Genomic DNA, 22,849 nt, shown 5'->3' with positions numbered 1-22,849 from the left:
GTTGCATGTAATCATTTATATAATAATAGATTAGTACACAATTGTATGTCAACACATTTTTTATTTCTTTAAACTGTCTGGAATTTATTATTAAAGGGTTGCTTAAAATTTACTATCGTGGAAATTCAGCTTTTTCGCCTTTTGGCTAATCTCATTCCTGTTAATTAAAATTAACACTGTAACTGCAAAATCAATGAACAAATTTAAGTACACAGATGATAAGTTCTTTTAATTCAAATAATTGAAAACTTAAAAATTATGAATATAAAAAAATACCTGTTGGTATAGGATACATCAGGAAACATGCTACAGCACCTAATATCAAAAACATTGATAAAGGTGTTCTTCTGCCAAATGATTTGATTATGAATATGGAGATGAAATTGGCTGGAAATTCAATAGCGCCAGAAGCAGCGAAGTTTAAAAATGGATCTCCTTCCTGCTCATTTGTATTGTAAGAGAGACCATAATACATGAAAGCTATGACACACCTGTAACAAATTTCATCAAATTTTAAATATTAAAATAAATTTGAAAATGTGAAAATAAACAATATGACTATGTCGTGGGCAGGCAATAAGCTAGTCACGAGAAAAGTGAGTGAAAATATCTCTTACAAATTATATTTATAAATTTTATATTTAACATAATTTTTCGTTAAACATGAAAATAATTTTTTAAGACTTTTTTTAAAAATAAACTTGTGCGCGATGAAAATTTCATCAATCACACAGTCCCTAGCCAAATTTGTTAGACGCACTATAAGTTTCTATGTGAAATCTTAATTATCAGATGATATTATACAGCTTTATTGTTTTTAAGCGACAGATACCGGTTTGCACTTCTTTACGTTTTTGTATCAATTGGTTAAATTAGAAAATGTATAATATAAATTCGACGATTGGCCATTTAATCATTTTTTTAAATGTAAAAGTCACAAATGAAAGATTTTGCAATACAAAATGATATTTTAATAATTGAACCTCCTATCGGAAGAAAATCCCAAATATAAATAACATTTAGAAATCATTGACTTTTAGTTTTAAGCATATATGATGGTTTGCTTTAAATATTGAACATCAATTTCTTCTGTCAAGTTTTCAAATAAAGGGGTTTTCATTGAGAAATTTTTTTCTAAACAGCTTCATGGTGCTTCTATATATAACAAAGCTGATTTTTTGCAATTTCTCCGCTCTATCATTTAAAATTCTTTTTCACAAATATTTTAAATTGATTTATAAAATATCATCTTACCAAAGATAAAACAGGTTTATCGTTTTCCCTCTCAATCCAGGTGTTTTTATTAAATCCAACAAATTTCCTCTTTGATTTTCTTTTTCATCATTTCCCTGGAATGAATTTAAGTGCAACTTTTAAACCTCAATTGTTAATTCTCAATAATTCATCAGTTTTGTTTACATAAGGTTTAAAATATCTGTCTATGACACTACCATTATGTATCCATAACGTTCAGTACCACAGAGGACTGATCGTAAGGACACGTTTCCCAGTGGAACGCCGAAGTCAAGTATCAATGGCTGTGGTCAGTAAGCGGTTGAGTGACCACTTTGAAGGCAGTTAGGGTACGTTGTGTTGGTCCTCGTTAAACTGTTCTACTTTAAACCGTCCGATTTTTTGCGAATGTTGTCGGGCTACTAAAGCGGGGTTTGCCATCCCCATCTGCAGAGGATCAAAATTATGGTGGTATATCTTTGGCTCATCTCAAGAGATGTTTCCAAACCGTCACCAATCGCCCATTGTGCAGCTATAGTGCGACATAGATAAAGTACTACTACTACCATAATTTTTATGGCAAAAATTATAATTCTTTGTGATTTATTAAAAAAAAAAGTCAAGATATTTAAGTTTTGCCCCATAAAAAAATTTTTTTACTTATTTGAAAAGTCTTACGAAATATTGTGTAGTAAATCGATTGTGTAGTTGCAAAGTTAAAATAACGTAATAAGTAAAGCAATTCCGCTATAGACGTTTGTCGATCCTGCTCAATCTCAAAGTAATCGCCGCAGTGATCTGCTTTTGGTGCCTTATTTCCAGTATTAATAATATTTGAATCTTATTATTTTTTAAAATTAAAATCGTATTATTGGGTTTAGGTTCAGAATTGGTAATTCGATTCACTAAAGTCATTTATGGATTCGAACAATAATTCAAACATAGTAAAGCAGTTATATGAGGAGACTACTAATATAGGGAAACTACCAAAACTTATTAACAGCTATAACATGCATAATTTTCAAGTGAAATTTTACTTGCGTCATTTTTTTAGAAAGTAAAATTATATAGTTTAGAGCCTAAATACACACAGTTCATCCCTATTTATTTTATATTTTGAGTAAAAATTAGCGTATAAAGTATGAATGTACGCCCCAATGAATGTATGTCCCAAGACCAAACGTGTGTGACAAATTAATGCATAACCTGTAATAGTAATTGATTCGGCAAATATATTATGCATTATAAATCACTTGACTACTTACCTTATCAGTTATAATTTCTTTTATCTTAGTTTCTAATTCCACTTTCTCCATTCCATTCATTTTTCCAGCTTTAATTAAAATAACTTTAGCCTCCTCATACTTTCCCTTTGCAATCAACCATCTCGGAGATTCAGGAAAGAACCTTAATAATTAAATTTAAAACATATTTGAAAGATAGCTCCAAATTTTTAATTTATTCCTAAAAATATTTTTAAATTTCTTAAGTTAATCTTTATAATCATATCGCGAAACTTTAAACTAGTTGAAGTTGAACTAAAAATGTTAGAAAGAAACAATGATATAAATGAGTTGCTATCTTCTGAATGTTACTGCTCATTTCGACTCTTTGTTTCAACATCAAATTATCTCTTTATAAGATTTTGTTTTCTCCCCATGTTATTCTAAATATCAGGGCTATGAATTTGGCGACAACGAGTCAAACTTGAAGAAAATTTGGCAGTTGCTAGAGTTGTAAATTTGCTTGACTCTGGCTAGTTGAGGGATAGGTTCTAAGTTTTTGATCTTATAAAAATAAATAGAAATTTTACTCAAGTAAATATTATCGCAATTATTTAAATTATCATTAACTAAAATAATCACATTTAAATCTATGTTTAGCTGAACTGTTAAAAAAAAAACAATTGAAACTTTTGGAAAAAATCTATATTAATGGATAATTAATAAATTATCGTTTATTTTATAAATTCCACATCCAAATTTATTTAACTAAGTTTCTGAGATAATTTAAAAGATATGGGAATGAATTTAATAAAGTATTTGCTATAGTTTCTTAGTTTATGAATATGCACTAAACTATTCTTTTGTCATAAGATGTCTGCGACCTAGGATTTGGTGAAAATTTTAATTGAGAATAAATCGGGGTGAGAGTCGGCACCCTCAGGAAAGTCTCGGAGTCGAATATTTCCTCCGTTAACTCCACATCTCTAGTAAATACTGAAAATATCGATAAAAAATGGTCAATAAAGGAATATAGCGATTCCTGAATATTGTTACAATGTTGTGAACTCTGGATTTTGGGCTTGAAAATTGAACGGAAATCAAACGAGACTAGAATGCATCCTCGATTTCCTTGCCACTGACGTTTAAGTTTACAAGTTAAAGCATTCTTACATACCAATAAGTACCCAATAGAAAAGCGGTCGGAATTGTTATGAATATCTGAATCCAGAACCAGTCTCGTAGCAGCCAGGCAATCAAAGGAAGACTCACAAATCCAAGACACCAGCCAAAGTTTATGCTCAAACCGTACAATGGTCTATGAGCGGGAGAAACAACTTCCATTACTGTAATAAAAAATTATACAATTAAATAATACAAGTATTTCTCTACATGACTGTTAAAGCTTCAAATCGGAAAATTATCAACACAGCAAAATTGAGGGCTGAATATTTTGGGCTATAATATCAAAATGTCAAAAGGAATTTTTTTCTAAAAATATTAAATTAAAAAATTTTTTTTTAAATCTTTTAAAGCAGAATTTTTATTAAACATATTTTTCATACTTTTCGCATTATTTTATATTTATGTCAAAATAAGTGAAACAGGGGACGTAGCGTTTGTAAAAAGTGCTTAAAGGTGCTTATTTTTGATATACGTTTTTTAAAAGCCCTTAAAAGTGCTTTTTTTATTCGGGGTTTGTAAAAAGTGCTTCATTTTCTATCTTTTAGAAAGATATTTTTTCTTTGCCGTATCGATTGTTGTTCTAAATTACAAGAAAAAGCATGATTTTCGCAAATTTCTCTGCAATATTTTTCAGAAAATAGTTATTTTATCATGATTATATAACATTTTTGAAAATGTTTCTACATTTTATTGATTTAATGTATTGTTGTTGTTAATTTACGTCGCACTAGAGCTGCACAATGGGCTATTGGCGACGTGATTTAATGTATATAAATTAAGAACTTTAAGCGATAGAAGAAAAATAATTTTTATTCTGCACAGTTCTTAATTATAATTTTTTTTTTTTTTGGAAAGTGATTAAAAATATTTTTTTAGTGCTAAAAAAATACTTAAAAGGCGCTTTTTTTTGTTAAAAAATTTGGTTACGCACCCTGTGAAAGTAATATCTTCCAAACAACACTTTTTCAAATTCGCACTTATTTGCAGTTGTTTATGTCTAAGAGGAATAGTTATTAATCATTGAAATTTCTTCACTTTACGAAATCAATTATTGATAAATTTTTGAACATGAATGAAAAAAAAAGTTTTTTTTCAAAATTCTTTTTTTTATTTTATATATTAAAACAAATATAATTCCGATTATCTAGCAGATTTTTTTCAGTAACTATTAGATTGTATTTTTTTTATAATAAAAAAATATCAAAATACATTTTTACTTATAATTAAAGCCTGGGACAGACAAAAATATGTTGAAGGGTCACCGGTGTTTCGTCTGCGTCAAAAGGTTAAAAAATTTACTGGAAAAATGCCTGTAATCAATGGATTTTATTTTTAAAAAAATATTTAGTTGTTTGGGGAAAAAATTATCGGCCATGGCAACCGTTTTACTAAAAGAAGGCAAACCTGAGGGGGAAAAAAGGAACAGGAATAATACAAATAAACGCTTCCTAATTTGTGTAAACTGAAAAAGTTATCTTTTTTTTTTTTTTTTTTTTTTTTTTTTAAAAAAAAAAAANTTTTTTTTTTTTTTTTTTTTGAAAAGAAAAAAAACTTAGAAATTTACGCAAAGCTACTCTTCAAATTTTTGAAATAATTTGAATGTTTTGTGATTTTATTATGTATTTCATGATACTCATTTGTACAGATTTATAATTCTAAAGTACGTAATTTTACAATGTGAGGTTTAAAACTGAACTGAAAACGTTTACTAACGTAGCACGAAAACTGTGTTAAAAACTCCGGAAGTCCCAACTGCAATTAATAATCGTAATGCAGCAAACATCAGGAATGACGTAGAAAATGCACATATCACGGATGAGAAAAATGCGATGACACCACATACAACAATCACTGGCTTTCTGCCATATCTGTCAAAAAGAATACATTTTAAGTTAACATTTAAACTCATATTACACTTAAGCATATTAGACATAAAACTTATGTTTAAATAAGATTGTAAATAATGGTAAAGTGATAAAAAAAACGGACCAACCTAAATAACTTTTGATCCAATGATCGGATCTTCACGTTCTAGGACTCAATCTCAAGGGCTCGAGGAGGTGACCTTAAATATGTTAATTAATAAGTGCAGGCGATATTTAAGTCACGAAATCAGACACAAAAACGTATTTTTTCTGAATATACATAACTTTTTTTCAATGGATTGAGATTTCCGATCCTCAAAATATAAGAGATAGCAGCAATCTGGATCCCTATAGTTCGGTTAGGTGAGTGCTCAGTTAGGAGAATGTTTGGACCTCTTAATGTTAATTTTTACGTATTTCACTATATCGTGAGAACTTTTTAAGCAAATTAAAAAAAAATTGCGCGCAATTATAAAAATTCCACAATCTGGGAAATATGGTCCCCATAGTTTGATTAGTATAGGGAAATCCTAAGTTTGGATCCCTTAATGCTAATTTTATTTTTTACGAATTTTTCCATATTTCAAGATTTTTTTAAAGTAAATTGAAAAATTTCTGCACACAATTGTTAAATTTGTTTATCTACAGGTAATTCCATACAAAAAAATTAATGTTAGTAAATATTTATTATTTTATTTAACAATGGTCGTAAAATTCTTGAATTGTAAGGTGTAGAATTTTTTGCATCGTTTTAAAGAACATAATTTCACATGGTAAAATTTGAGTAAAATCGGTTGAATAATTCCTGAGAAATCGAATTTTAAATATCTGACTTTTTTGAAATTTAATTTCTCAGGAACTACTTAACCGTTTGCTCAAATTTTATATTTTATCATGCAGAATTATATTATTTTAAATAATGCAAGAAATTGTATACCTTATAATTCAAAATTTTTCCGACCATTCTTAAATAAAGTAATAATAAATAATAAATATTTACTAAAAATTATTTTTTGCATGGAATTATCTCTGGATTAACGAATTTCCTAATTAAGTGAAAAAAAATTTCATTTCGCTTAAAAGGTTCTCAAGATATAGCGAAATACGCAAAAAGCAAAATTAACATAAAGGGGTCAAAACTTTGGAGCGCTCTCCTGACCGAACTATAGGGACCATATCTCCCAGATTGTGGCTACCCCCTATAATTTGGGAGTCAGAAATCCGAATCCCTCGAAAAAAATTTGTTTATTCAGAGAAAGACGTTTTTGTAGCTTAAAATATCGCCTGCGCTTCTTAATTAGTATATTTGAGGTCACCCCCTCGTGCCATTACGATTGAGTCCTAGAATGTGAAAATCCGATCATTAGATCAAAAGTTATTCAGGGTAATCTTTTTTTTTGGCGCACTATACATATAATTACAGGATTTAGTGCTCAAATACGTCTATAAGACCCAAAAACGTCTTATAAACCGACATATAATAATTTATTATTTTCGCTAGAATCCGTATAAAAATGCATTAAATTATTTCCCTTGAGTATTTGCTTTTTGCTTATGATGTCAGTGTCAACGACATTAATAATCATACTTATCTGCTAAGCCACCAGTTATTGTAACAGAACACAGATAGCCTATCATGAAGATTGACTTCGACAGGGAAACCAACCACGCTTGGTCGCAAACTAAATCCCACTGAAAGAAAAAAGATTCATAGGAAAAAATATAAGATTTCGAACAATCCGAATGCATTGAATAATTATTATAAAAATGCATAGACAATATGCGTTTGTAACTAGGTGTTGGTAACGATGGTCTTAAAAAATGGCACTGATAACTGTTTTAAATGAAGTGTTCAGATAAGTTTTTCAGTGACTTGAGCTGATCCAGTTTAACCTTGATTGAAACGATTGGAGGCGATTTTCACAACTCTAATTTACAAAAGAACCGAGTGTCTTATAGAGAAGTTTGTAGTGCACATTGAGATACATTAAAACTAGATTGTTTCGTAAACATTATTAATTCGTTCATAAAAAAAATTGTTTGAAAATATTGTTACATATGAAAAGTTTCTGTCCTTTCCTCATAGACAAAAACCCTTCTTTGTTAAAGTTATTATTCCATTGAATTCCCTTCACATAGTTTTTCAATAATTATCGAAGGTGTTTCGTATTCCTCGTCATTCAGAATCCATTTTAAAGATTAAGTTAAAACCGTACAATGTGAAAAAACTTATTACCCTGAATAAGATTTGAACTAATTATTGATTTTCATGAACACGTTGTCAATCTTCATGATCCAAAAGGGTAACCTTAAATGAACTAATAATGCATTTTAAAAGCAAAATATAAAATTTGAATAAAATAGGTCGAATAGTTATTAAGAAATAAAAATTAAAATATTTTTTTTTATTTTTTAAATTTTGTTTCTCAAAAACTATTTGACCGATTTCTTAGAAATCTTGCATTTTGTCATTTAAGATTACGTAGTTTAAAATTTATGTGCCTTACAATTCAAAGCTAATTTCGACCATTATTAAATGAAATGATAAAAAGTAATAAACAACTATAAAAAAATATTTTACTTAAAATTATCATTCGTAATTGTTTTACAAAAAGTTATAGATTCGCTTAAAAATATAGATAAAATAATTTGTCTGTTAGAGTTTAATAAAATATTATCAAACTTTAAGAATTGACCTGAAAATTATTGCCTGTGCGAGTTTAATAGCACAGTCAAGTTTTAAGTTTTTTTTTTACTGAACTTTCAGCTATAAATTCGTGATAATTAATGAGTAGGAGTACAAAATTTCATTTGGATTGAATTTTTATAAATTAAACATTGACTAATAGTGATGATTACGAACAACTCAGTGGGACACAAAAGATGGACAATTTTTAGTTTAAAGTAATAGTCTTTTTCTCATTACCTTATTAACAGGAAAAAAATACACCGTGAGCAACCCACCTTATTAACAATGGACGAAGAATAAACAGAGTGGTCATATTCCCAAGATTCACATGAAACTATTGTATGAGAAGTAATGTTTCTTCGTCCTGTTGTAAAGTTAGCATAAGTAATTGTTGAGTTTAAAGTGTGTACAAATTTGTACCTGGAAGAAAATAAAAATCACATTAATTTTCTGTCAGATCAAATAATTTTTACTTTATATTTTGAATAACTAAGCTTAATTAAAGAAAAATACAAAAAGTAAGATTGAAATTATTTTATTTTGACTGACACCCCTTCCAAAAATGACAAAAGAATGGAGTTTTTCTGGATTGTGTTAAAAAGAATGTTCCAAAAGCAACATTCTTTTCGATGAAAACACTAACTTAATATCCCCCCCACTCCAATCTTTCAAGAGATACTTTCTCCAGAAAAGGAATGGTCGTGGAAAAGGGCCATCAACGAGAGCCGATTTGAATCAGCAATGAGCAAGCTTTTTGTGATTGAAAAGATTAGGTACCTGCATTTTTTCTCCACTGATTCAAGACTGCTCTTGTCAGTGTTTCAGGACATTTTCATTTTGCACATTTTTAGCTCTCTGAACAGTCCACCCAACCTATGATGTTTTCACTTATTTTCAAGGATTCCTTTATTCTACCTGGACAAACACATAAAGAGCTGAGTGGATGGTGGTTAAGAAGTATTTTAAATGAATGTGAATAAATTTGTTTCCCCTGATTTGCTGCACAATGGGTTATTGGTGACAGTCTGGGAAACATCCCTGAGGATGATTCGAAAGCATGCCATCACAATTTTGTTGGGGGACTCCCTCCCCTCCTCTGAAGCGAACGAAGTTTTTTGATCAAATAAAATCTTACTGCTTCAGTTTCTTGGGATCATTTATTTAATAGTAAGTCTTTAGTTTATTTTTTAGTTTTAATCACTCCGTATTTCAGTTTTGAAATTAATTTTAAAATTAATTCAATTTACATAAAATTATTAAAGATTGCCGATAACACTGGGACATCAACAAGATTCTTACCTGGAACACTTTGTGTCTTCTTTAGGAAGAGCAATTACTTTCCATTCATCTATTGTGATATTTACATCAGGTGGTCTAGAACACCAATGATCCACATTTGGAGCAATAAAAGTCATTGCCAAATTGTGATAAGTAAACGGTATNAAAAAATTAGAATTTGCTGGTTTCAGAGGAATTATTTTAAATTGGTTTATTTCATATCTTTCAAACAGAGAACATAGAATTAAAATCCGAAGCAATTTTAGTAATTATATTTTTTCAAACCGTGGTGTTCCTCAAGGATCTATTCTAGGACCCTTATTGTTTATTATATTCATCAATGACTTTTGTCAACTCAAACTTTCTGGTAAGATAATAACATATGCTGATGATTCCGTAATTTTGTATTCTTGCACTGATTTAAATCAATTAATTTTTCAAATTGAATCTGATTTACGCGTAATTTCAAAATGGTTTACAATAAATGACTTAAATTTAAATCTAAATAAAACTAAATATATTTATTTCAGTTTAAGAAAATCAGAATTTAACTTAAATTTAAAATTTTACTCTCTCTCCTACAAAAGAACTAATGAAAATTGTCAATGTATTCTACAATCTGTAAATAATATCAAATATTTAGGACTATATATCGATACTAATTTGAAATGGAAAACACATATTAACAATTTAGTTAAAAAATTGCGTTTTGTTCTTTAAGAATAAAATTCATTTTAATTTTGTGAAAGCACTCTATTACTCCTGGTTTTATTCTTTAATTAATTATGGTGCAATAATATATGGCGGTGAATATAAAACTAATTTACTTCCTTTAATCTCAGTTCAGAATAAATGCTTCAAGATTATTAATTCTCTAAATATAAATAATTCAAGTATAACTACTACCAATATATATATACAAGAATTAACCTATTACCATTTCGCCATAATGTATTTTTTCGTATTTTACTCTATTTACACAACAATAAATTAATATGCAAATTAAAAACTAATGGGTCTGAAAGGAGACCAACTGAAATATATGAGATTCCCCACTTTACAAAAGAAATTTCACGAAAACAGTTTTTTTTATTTAGCATCTAAATTATATAATAAATTACCATTTCAGTTGCAAAACATCCAAATATATTCTTCTTTTAAGCGTGCTTTATTTCAATTTGTGATGAACATTGACGATTTAGATCTCTATTTCTCACTTTAAAGGAAGCATTTGATTTTTTATACCAGTCTTATGCCAATCCAAATGAATTTCTTATGTTGCCTTTTATGTTATTTTTTTATATAGTTTCATGCATTTTTTTTGTTTTTTTATTATTACAGTGTTCAACAATATATGACGTCTTATGATGAGCAAAATAATTTATAATTGTAATACCCCCCTTTTTTTTCCTTTCTTTTTAATTTCTATTTTAAATTTATTGTATTACTTTTCTTTGTCGCCTGGACAGGATTTTCCTCTTGACGACGAATAATATATTCTTTGTATTTATGTGTTTTTGTTCCCAATAAAGTTATATTTGTTTGTCAAAGTTAATATATCCCCCCCCCCCAATTTTCCAAGAGACGCTTTTTCCAGAAAAGGAATGGTCGTGAAAAAGCGAGGATGGCACATATTAGAAGATTTGCCAACTGACTATAATGTGGAAAAGGGCCATCAACAAGAGCCGATTTGAATCAGCAATGAGCAAGCTTTTTGTGATTGTGTGATTGAAAAGATAAGGTACCTGCACTTTATCCCACTGATTCAAGACTGCTCTGGTCAGTGTTTCGGGACATTTTCATTTTACACATTCTTAGCTCTCTAAACAGTTTACCCAACCTATGATGTTTTCACTTATTTTCAAGGATTCCTTTATTCTACCTATACAAACACATGAAGAGCTGAGTGGATGGAGGCTAAGAAGTATTTTAAATGAATGTGAATAAATTAGTTTCCCATGAGTTGCTGCACAATAAGTTATTGGTGGCAGTCTGGGAAACATCCCTGAGGATGATTCGAAAGCAGGCCATCACAATTTTGTTGAAGGACTCCCCCTCCCCTCCTCTGAGGAGAATGAAGTTTTTTGATCAAATAAAATCTTACTGCTTCAGTTTCTTGGGATCATTTATTTACTAGTAAGTCTTTAGTTTATTTTTTAGTTTTAATCACTCCGTATTTCAGTTTTGAAATTAATTTTAAAATTAATTCAATTTACATAAAATTATTAAAGATTGCCGATAACACTGGGACATCAACAAGATTCTTACCTGGAACACTTTGTGTCTTCTTTAGGAAGAGCAGTTAATTTCCATTCATCTATTGTGATATTTACATCAGGTGGTCTAGAACACCAATGATCCACATTTGGAGCAATAAAAGTCATTGCCAAATTGTGATAAGTAAACGGTATGAAACAAATGAAGCTCGCAAGAAATATTAGCCTTTGCCATGGTCCATTGCCCAAAAATAAATCTAAGCTATTGCCTCTAGCTTCATTTTTCGAAACAGTTGAGTTTTCCATATTCGAAACCATGGTGAAATTCCTATTGATGAATCTAAAATGTATAAGTATAGAATAAAAATGGCATTTGATTATAAAAATATTATAAATAAGAAAGTAAAATAAAGGGTGCTCCGTAATCTTAATATATATACATCTGGAATTCTTATCAAAACGGTATACAAATTAACACTGGAAGCTCCATTGGCGTCATTTTGATCGTTTTTTGCCATTTCATATCTTATTTTTAAAAATACAAGTGAGCTTCTAAGCTCAATTTTTTTTACTTTTCCTAATTGTTTTTTAAGTATGATGTATCAAAACTTCATGCTTTTCCATAATTAGTAAAATAACTAATTATGGAAATGCCTAAAGCAGCCAAAAGGGGTCATTTTGATCCGCATAAGAAAAACGTTCATCTTTGAAGTTTTATGTCTATTTTTCCTTTTACATTACTGTGTGATAGATTGAAGCATTGTGAAGATGGATTGTGGAACATAAATTAGGATTCACCATGTTAAGAAAGATATCACGTGCAACAGTCTTTGAAAAATTCTATTTCATCCAAGATTGGATTATTGAATCAACTTAGTTTAATTCCTTTTGAATTATACTTTCGTTATTGTCTGAAAGAAACCGTGTACATATTGATTATAAATAAATAACAGTTATATTTGTTATAATACAGGACAAGAAAGTATTGTTGAGAAGCATTTATTGTTATGTATATAATAATGAAAATTTATTGCATAACGTTCAAGCCACCTAACTGATTTCAACTGATATAAAAACCAAAAAAAAATTTTTTTTAATTACTATTTTTATTTGAACAAATTGAAAAACTGGAAATGAATTACAACCTGGAAAAGTATAGCGCTCTAATTAGGAAACCACACCTAAACTAATGTAGCCGGACTACTGTCTTTCGCTTTAATAAAACTTGCAGATGAATTTTCTCGTAGAAGCCTACATTACCGGGATATTACGTTTAAACAATAAAAAGTTTGCTCCCAATTACAATGTCACTTCCTCGACATGACATCCATCTTTTGCGCTGCAAATAGTATTCTTGCAAATGTGCTTGTAGACGATAGCATAAAGTAGAATCCAAGCACTGACATTTAATACAATAGAATAAATATGACGTAGGCTTAACAGATTAAAAGCTTAGGAATTCTACAAGATATGAAATTTACAGGTTTTTTGCATTTCTTTACAACGTTTGTGATATTTCTGTCCTCAATGCTCGAATTGTTTACAAGAAATCATTTGTCAACCCAATTACTCATTGCGAATTCATTCTTGCGTTTGTTGAAGAACGACAAATTATTACTTAAAATATCAGAAACATGCCTTTTAATATCGCAAGGCACAGAGCAAAAATAATTCTACCTATGAGAAATGTTAGAAAACGATTTGATGTTTTGTTGTCATTTTCAAGTCATGCGGCTATTCTGTATACGCATATGCTAATGCCTAACTAATGATGGAACTTAACATTTTAAAACATGTTGTTTGCTAATGTGTATTATTTATATTCATGTCATTTCTTTATTTTCGTATTACTTGCGTTCTTGCGAAAGAATAATCTGTAACATGATATTACATTATATTATAATATTGTCACTGCGTTAATAATAATAATAAATAATAATCTTTAAAAACTCTTATAAATTGTATTTTTAACAATATTCATCATTTAAGAGATCTAATATGAATTTCTTATGAGGTTCAAATTGACCCCAAATGGCGGTTTTGGATCAGTCCAAAATCCGACTGTTCTAGTGTTAAGGGTGGTAATTAATTATTTAAGCTAAGGAAAAAAAAGACTATTAGTGAAATATAATAAATCTCTACAAAGGAAAGCAGAACCGATAAAAATAAAAACAAATTTTCATTGATTGAGGAAAGGCAAAAATAGGAAATCCAACTCTATACCTACCAACTCCTGCAGATTTTATTTTGACATTAAACTAGTAGACACTTTTATTCTTTCAAACCAGATTCCTGCTTTAATAAAAAGGATTTAAAATGATTTTGACTCCCATTACNTGTAGAGCATAAATTAGGGTCCAACGTGTTAAAAAAAATTTCCCGTGTAACAATTTCCGTAAAATTATTTGGTATCTGAAATTCAATTACCGAAGTAGCTTAGTTGAGTTTCTTTTGAATTATAATTTCGTTATTGCATCTGCAAGAAACTATGTGCATGCTGATTATAAATAAACAGCTATGTTTGCTGTAATACTGGGTAAGAAAGTATTGTTGAAAAACCTTTTAATTGTTATGTAAATTATGCTGAAAATTTATTGCATTACGTTCAAGCCGCAGAACTAATTTCAACTGATTTAAAAACCAAAAAAAATTTTTTTTTGATGACTATTTTTATTTGTGCAAATTGAAAAAGAGCAAATGAATTACAACCTAGAAAAAGTATTGGGCTCTAATTAGGAAACCACACACTGAACTCCAGATGTAGCAGGACTACTGCCTTTTGCCCCAGTAAAACTTGCAGATGAATTTTTTCGTGAAAACATACATTACAAGGACACTACGTTTGAACAAAAGAAAATTTCCTCCTAATTTCAGTGTCGACGCGACATGATATCCATCTTTTGTGCTGCAAAACTAAAACTATATACTTACTATGTAGGTGCAGATGAAAAAGAATACTCTGATTCTGAATAGTATCCATACAAATGTGCTTACAGACGATCGCACAAAGTAGATGCCAAGCACTGTCACTTAATACAATAGAACAAATATGACGTAGGCTTAACAGATTAAATGCTAAGGAATTCTGCGAGAAGTGAAATTTGCAGTTTTTTTGCGTTTCTTTTCAATGTTTGTGATATTTCTGTCCTAAATGTTTGAATTGTTTACAAAGAATCATTTGTCAACCTACTCATTGCGAATTTATTCTTGCGTTTGTTGAAGAATTACAAATTATTACTTAAAATATCAGAAATATACCTTTTAATATCGCAAGGCACAGAATAAATAGAATACTAGCTATGAGAAATGTTAGAAAACGATTTGATGTTTTGTTGCCATTTTCAAGTCATGCGGATATACTGTATACGCATATGCTAATGCCTAACTAATGATGGAACTTAACATTTTAAAACATGTTGTTTGCTAATGTGTATTATTTATATTCATGTCATTTCTTTATTTTCGTATTACTTGCGTTCTTGCGAAAGAATAATCTGTAACATGATATTACATTATATTATAATATTGTCACTGCGTTAATAATAATAATAAATAATAATCTTTAAAAACTCTTATAAATTGTATTTTTAACAATATTCATCATTTAAGAGATCTAATATGAATTTCTTATGAGGTTCAAATTGACCCCAAATGGCGGTTTTGGATCAGTCCAAAATCCGACTGTTCTAGTGTTAAGGGTGGTAATTAATTATTTAAGCTAAGGAAAAAAAAGACTATTAGTGAAATATAATAAATCTCTACAAAGGAAAGCAGAACCGATAAAAATAAAAACAAATTTTCATTGATTGAGGAAAGGCAAAAATAGGAAATCCAACTCTATACCTACCAACTCCTGCAGATTTTATTTTGACATTAAACTAGTAGACACTTTTATTCTTTCAAACCAGATTCCTGCTTTAATAAAAAGGATTTAAAATGATTTTGACTCCCATTACGTTTAAATAATTAAAACATACATTATAGATTCACAAATCCACAATGAGATCCAAGCATCGACTTCATGGTAGTAGCATTTAGGCCTGTCCGATTAAACAGTAATGGCGGTCATTTGCGTTTGAACCCGTTTCGCTTCACAAGCAGGAGTTTTGCGAAACTAAACTCTTCTGCCGGCCGATAGGTTACTTCGGGTTTAATTAGTAGAGAAGACTGGTGATGCCAATTATCTCAACGAAATTAGTAATCTTTCAAACAGCGAGATGCTTTTTTTTCAAGCTAAAGTACAGAGGACTTCATTTTTTGTTGATCACTCTCCACTCATTTTCAGTCACTTTCCAGTTTGTTCCTTCACCTACAATTTCATCTTCTCAGCAGGATGGCAAAGTGCCATTTTCTTTCCTTACTTCATGACTCTTCCCCTCAGTGTATCCAGTCTTCACGTATCTTTCCATCACTTCATGATGAATGGGAAAAAGGGCCTATTTTGGCCCCAGATGCCCAGTTCTCAAACAACGAACGAACAATGAGATCCACAATAAGTAACAGTCTGCTTATTTCTAGATAAAAGCTTTTTTGAGGAGCTTAAAAGTTGGTAGGTAGGCAATTTTTTCATAAAAAAAAGGAAACTGGTTTAAATTTTTTTTAAATTCAGATTCTTCAATACTGATTTGATCTCCTTGAATTTGTGATTATTACATATTTTTTTGCAATCATATTTAAAGATTTTTACACAATACACCAGGGTTGGATTTTATTCACGTCCTATATGAAAAAAGAGAGGGTTAGATTTAAAACAATATATTATAACAATTAATAAACTTTTTTATGCAATAATAAATTTGCGAGGTTAACTTACTTAGTAACCAACTGTTAGAAGCAACTTGGAGGGGCATCCATCCTGATGCAACAGGTGCAGGCAAAAACTATTTTTTTAGTATTGATTTATTTACAAAATGATTGTTTTTAACATAGAATTTCGCAATAGAGACGTCGATAAATTTCCGAAGTATTCATTGCGCAATTCAATAGCCTTTTTTGCAAGAATTTTAAATGAACAATGAATTTTTATTGACATTCCAATAGTTGTTTATCATACAGTTTTTAAGTAACAGTTCAATTAAGCTCTACGGACGATAGTTTTATCAGGTTATTACACTAATAATAATATTTATTTGTTTTGGTAATTATTATATTTCGTTTACAATTTTTTATTTACCTATAAAAGCGCAACTGTCAATTAAATTCATTTTTTTTATTAACAGTTGCAAAAATTTGGAAAGCACTATTCACTAGTTTAAGCTTCTGGATCCGGTTTACTTAAATTCCGAACTATGAGGAAACAACCAAATTAAAAACCTGGTAGTAAGTTTTTGATTAAAAAAGTTTTTTTTGTTAAATATTTACCAAATATAACCTGACACCTTCACTAAATGCTTTGTCATTTATAAGATGTAGCAGTAGTTATTAATGCATTGTTTCTTTCTGAAATAGACTGACAGCAAAATATTTAATTCACCACTTTTTATTTATTGGTAATGAATGCATGACGAGTCTCACTCGTCACATGTACCCAAAGGGTTAAACACCCTTTTCGGTACTGTACTTATATTAATTCAAGTTTATGTTTTGCACAATATAGTGAACATTATTTTCAGAACTGTCAAGCATTTTTCTCTATTTTACTAAACTTCACAAATGTTTTGGTTTGCTGGGTATATCCGATGGAGATGTTTAAACCAATGCCAGGTTTTGGTATTACTGTTTGAATATTTATGATTTGGTAAGATTAATAGAACAACTGCTGAGTGCACTGAACTTGAGTTAAAATTTTTAGCAATGCATGCTCTAAGTAATTAAGTTAATCGGCATGCTGTGAAGGTATGAATGTGAATAATCTGACGAAACTTCATACTACTTAATGTTAATTTCACTTTTTGGGTATTTCACCATATCTCGAAAACTTTTTGGGAAAAATTAAAATATTTTTGCACACAGCTGTAGAATTCATTTGTCTAAAGATAATTCCTCGCAAAAAATTTTTTTTTATAATTATCTAATTAATGTTTTCATGATAGACGTAGAAAATTTGAATTTTCAATGTATATGAGTTTTTACACCATTCTTAAGAATGTAATTTTTTTATCGTAAAATACAAAATTTGAACGAAATCAATCGAATAGTTCTTGAAAAATCAATTTTTAAATATGCGACTATTTTAAAATTTGAGACCTCTGAAATTATTCGACCAATCGAACTCATATTTCGCTTGCAATTTAAAATTACATCCTGTCAAATCAAGTATAAATTTGTGTACCATACAATTCAAAAAATTTTTCAACTATTGTTAAATAAAATAATAAATGATTATTACAATTTTTTTTTAACATAGAATTATCTTTGTTCTGAACAAAAATTACTTGATTCACGAAAATATTTCTACAGATATAGGGAAATACGCAAAAAGTAAAATTAACTTTAAACGATATTTGTGGGTAAGGAATCTGAATCCGCCAAAAACAATTTATGTTTATGTTAAGAAACTATGTTTTTGTGTCTGATTTCGTAACTTAAAATAGCATCTGCACTAACTAATTGTCATATTTGAGGCCAGTTTCTCGAACCATTAATATCCTAGGACGTAAGAATCTGATCATTGGGGATCAAAAGTTATTTAAGGTGTTCCATTCTTATTTTGCTCCCTGTTTAATAAACAGCAACACTGAACGCAAGTGAAAAAATTATAGTAAAGTTTACGCAAGTTAAAGTTACTAAGTACGAGAAAAATTAAATAGAAACCCAAATCTGATAGCAGAAACCCTTCCGTATGGCAGTGACCGCTACAATTTATTAGAGCATCAGCAAATAATTTTTTATCCAAGTATTTTTTTAAATTTTTAAAATGCAGGCAAATAAATGGAGAGAAATTGCTGAGACTCTTTATTAAAACGAATCTTAATTTGTCTCTAATAAAAATTAAAAAGCTGATTTGAGAGAACTTTGCAAGACGAAAAGTTAAGATTTCTTTCTAATATTTAATTGTAGACTTCACTGTATCAGAATTTATTATTTCAACTTAAATTTTAATATTTATTTTATATTACTGAGACATTTTAAGACAAATCTAAATTTATTTCTGATAAAAATTAAAGAGATGAATTGAAAGAACTCTGCGAGAAAAAAAGTTAAGATTTTTTTTTCTGCATTGACTGCCTTCCGGCTTGCACAGACCATTAATGCTGACGTAAAATATTCTCAGTAGTAAACGGATCATGGGTTAGAGTCCCCTTGCTATCAAGCTAACGGTGGAAGTTTTTCGCGGTTTTCCTCTCCATGTAAAGCAAATGCGGGTTAGTTCCATCAAAAAGTCCTCCACGAAAGCACATTTATCCCCATACTTGGTCCAGGATTTCCCTTGCCTTCTGGATTGGGTTCAAAATTACAAGTTAAGTTAAACATTAGTAGTCGTAAATCCGAAATTTGGGCGGCTGCTCAACGAGGATTATAAAATAAAATACATTTTAATGAAACAAGAGCCGGGTACACTAAACGTAAGTAAAAAAAATTTAACGATACATACTCACGGTTGGTGTTTAATAATATGCCGTAGAATGTTTGTATGGAAAAATAAACAATGAATGTATAAATCTTGGTTTTTAAAGTTCTAAAAAAAGTTTTTTTCAGCCGGAAAATAAGGTTTTTCCTGCCTTTAATTCAAATAAATCTTTACAAAATTTATTAGTTTGATAGTTTCGCTTTTAAGCTCTGTAAACGAAATATCATAATTTTTAGAAAAATCCCTTTCTATACAATTTTTATTTTATTTTATTTTATTTTATTTAAATTTTTGTGTCGTTCATTTAATGATCTCTTTTATTAAAGTGTTACTCTATTGACCATATTTCATGTAATATTGACTGGATACAACTTTAAATTAAACTTATTGGCATTTTCCGCGGAAATAAAATAGTAATCTATATGCNCAATTCAAAAAAAATTTCAACTATTGTTAAATAAAATAATAAATAATTATTAAAAATTATTTTTAACATGGAATTATCTTTGTTTTGAACAAAAATTACCTGATTCGTGAAAAAATTTCTACAGATATGGCGAAATGCGCAAAAAGTAAAATTAACTTTAAACGATATTTGAGGGTAAGGAATCTGAATCCGCCAAAAACAATTTATGTTTATGCTAAGAAAATATGTTTTAGTGTCTGATTTCGTAACTTAAAATAGCATCTGCACTAATTAATTGTCATATTTAAGGTCAGGCTCTCGAACCATTAAGATTGAATCCTAGGACGTAAAAATCAGATCATTAGGGATCAAAAATTATTTAAGGCGTTCCATTCTTATTTTGTGCCCTGTTTAACACGTTGAGCGGCGCGTCAGCCATCGGTGGCTGACACTGGACTTTCCATTTATGCGGCGTCTACCACCGGTGGCTGACACTGAAATTACATTTAGGTGGCGTCAACCACCGGTGGCTGACACTGAAATTACATTTAGGCGGCGTCAACCACCGGTGGCTGACACTGAAATTACATTTAGGCTGCGTCAGCCCCCGCTTGCTGACACTGACCTTTCACATAGGCCACGAAAAACAGCTGGCTGACAGCGTATGACATGATACAGAACTATAAAATTTACACTTTTTTATGGAATTGCAGAAAATTTATTCAAAATTTACTTAATTTTATCCACCACTATTTCATCTAAGTATTTTTTTAAATTTTTAAAATGCAAGCAAATAAATGGAGAGAAATTGCTGAGACTCTTTAATAAAACAAATCTGAATTCGTCTCTAATAAAAATTAAAAAGCTGAACTGAGAGAGCTTTGCGAGACAAAAAGCTACGATTTCTTTCTGCTATTTGATTATAGACTTCACTGTATCAGAATTTATTATTTCAGCACAAATTTTTATACTTATTTTATATTGCTAAGGCTTGTTTAAAACAAATCTAAATTTATTTCGAATTAAAATTGAAAAGCTGAATCGAGATTTCTGCAAGAAAAAAAGTTAAGATTTTTTTTCTGCTTTGACTGCATCAGGATTTTGTATTTTAACTTGAATTTTTATATTTATTTTAACTTAAACATAAACAATATAAAGTTTTTAGGTATAATTTTTAACAACCTTATGCCTGCAAATTTTGCTACTTGTGTGTAAGCTAATCTGAATTTTTACATTAATAATCTCCGCCTGACTGCATTGAAATCGCAGACAAACTTGGGTTTACACAAACTCAATTTTTTTATTTTGCGATGTAAAATTACATGTTTTAAAATAATGTAAAAAATTGCATTCCTTACAATTCAAAATTGTTTGGACTACTATTTAATAAAATAATAAATATTTACTGAAATTTACTTTTTTTATGGAATTATTTTTGGATAAACGAACTTTATAATATAGTTCAAAACTTTTTCGTTTCGCTTAACAAGTTTTCGAGATATGACGAAATACGCAAACAGTAAAATTAACATTAAGTGGTCCAAACTTTGGATCACACTCCTGACCAAACTAAGGAGATCATATTTGTTATACTGTTTAATGAGCGTTCGTCTTCCAATGCGGCGAACCGGATTCGAATACCAGTCGATACGAATTCCGCATCCGTCTTGCACCGACCACAGTGCTGACGTGAAATATCCTCAGTGGTAGACGGATCATGGATTAGAGTCCCCTTGCCGTCAGGCTTACCGTGTGAGGTTCCCGTGGTCTTCCTCTCCATGTAACATAAATGCTAGTTAGTTTCATCAAAAAGTGCTCCACGAAGGCAAATTTCTCCCAATACTCGATCCAGGATTTCCCTTGTCTTCTGGATTGGGTTCAGAATTACAGGGCTTCGGAGTTAAACATTAGTAGTCGTAAACCCGAAAATTTAGTCGGCTGCTCAACGACGGTTACAAAATAAAATACATTTTAATGAAACAAGAGCCGGGTACACTAAACGTAAGTAAAAAAAAATTTAACGATACATACTCAAGGTTGGTGTTTAATACTATGCCGTAGAATGTTTATATGGAAAAATAAACAATGAATGTATAAATCTTGGTCTTTAAAGTTCTAAAAAAAGTTTTTTGTCAGCCGGAAAATATGGTTTTTCCTGCCTTTAATTCAAATAAATCTATATAAAATTTATTAGATAGTTTCGATTTTAAGCTTTGTAAACGAAATATCATAATTTTTAGAAAAATCCTTTTCAATACAATTTTTATTTCATTTTATTTTATTTTATTTAAATTTTTGTGTCGTTCATTTAATGATCTCTTTTATTAAAGTGTTACTATATTGACTACATTTCATGCAATATTGACTGAATACAACTTTCAATTAAACTTATTGGCATTTTCCGCGGAATAAAATAGTTAACTATATGCTTCTTATTAAAGGTCAACTCATCCAAAAGGAAAAAATATTACAAGTATATTGATTTGTTTTCTACTTCCCTAAAAGTATGCTCTAATATTGCCTACTTTTTATTTGTAAGCTATTAATCTAAATAAAACGTGAAAGATTTCCGGGATGCAAGTAAAAGTTAAAATAGTTACTTATCAAACTAAATTGCTTCTTCTGATTTTGTTAAATTAAAGCTGAACAACATTAGAACGGGTGGCTTGATACAGGTTGCAACATTGCCTAGATATTCTGTCGAAAACATTGAAATGTTGAAGTTTGTAGCCATAATCGAAATATCTTTACGTTAAGTAACACTGAATTTTGATGTATTTTTAAAGAAATATTATGTATTTAAGCAATTTGAAGCAGTAATGTGAAATACATTGAAACATTACAAAATATGTTGAAAAATACAAAATACGTACATTGCAAAAAACATTGGTCGCTTATAGTAACACCACAAGTTTGCTTTTAAATTTTTAATCGTGATAACTTGTTTATCAGAATATCTATTTACGATTTGGAAACAACGTTACTTAATGACGAGCCGTTCATGTATTGCGTGATTCCTAATTGTTAAGTTTTTATCATGTTGAGCTTCGGGTGTGGCTTAAGCATTAAAGTTGGCATTCTTAAACTTTTTACTTGCTTCTCCGCCGTATTAAGTTCAGTGTTCCAAGTCTCTTTTTTCTAATTTACATAATTTGCACTTTTTAGAATGAGTAAAGTATTGTGTAGAACGAACTAGTATTCGAACCTTAAACACGTTTACTGCAACAATAAATAACCATGAAGT

At 29.7% G+C, this 22,849-nt stretch overlaps 1 protein-coding gene across 2 annotated transcripts in view; it reads right to left on the bottom strand.

Moving 5' to 3' along the window:
* The window catches only part of LOC107449792 (organic cation transporter protein), a 47,230-nt gene that overhangs the window by 12,581 nt on the left and 11,800 nt on the right, over nucleotides 1–22,849 (bottom strand). For both annotated transcript variants that reach the window (XM_071185580.1, XM_043042904.2), the window contains exons 2-9: nucleotides 11,742–12,029; nucleotides 8,471–8,615; nucleotides 7,095–7,198; nucleotides 5,355–5,509; nucleotides 3,634–3,802; nucleotides 2,499–2,640; nucleotides 1,255–1,349; nucleotides 277–491 (exon numbers count right to left, since the gene is read on the bottom strand). In XM_071185580.1, the coding sequence (XP_071041681.1) occupies nucleotides 277–491; nucleotides 1,255–1,349; nucleotides 2,499–2,640; nucleotides 3,634–3,802; nucleotides 5,355–5,509; nucleotides 7,095–7,198; nucleotides 8,471–8,615; nucleotides 11,742–12,029 (1,313 nt within the window). The remainder of the gene's footprint in view (nucleotides 1–276; nucleotides 492–1,254; nucleotides 1,350–2,498; nucleotides 2,641–3,633; nucleotides 3,803–5,354; nucleotides 5,510–7,094; nucleotides 7,199–8,470; nucleotides 8,616–11,741; nucleotides 12,030–22,849) is intronic.

This window comes from Parasteatoda tepidariorum, chromosome 9 (assembly GCF_043381705.1).
Source record: "Parasteatoda tepidariorum isolate YZ-2023 chromosome 9, CAS_Ptep_4.0, whole genome shotgun sequence".
In the NCBI taxonomy this organism is placed as follows: Eukaryota; Metazoa; Arthropoda; class Arachnida; order Araneae; family Theridiidae; genus Parasteatoda; species Parasteatoda tepidariorum.
This window is presented reverse-complemented; position numbering and strand designations above follow the sequence as displayed.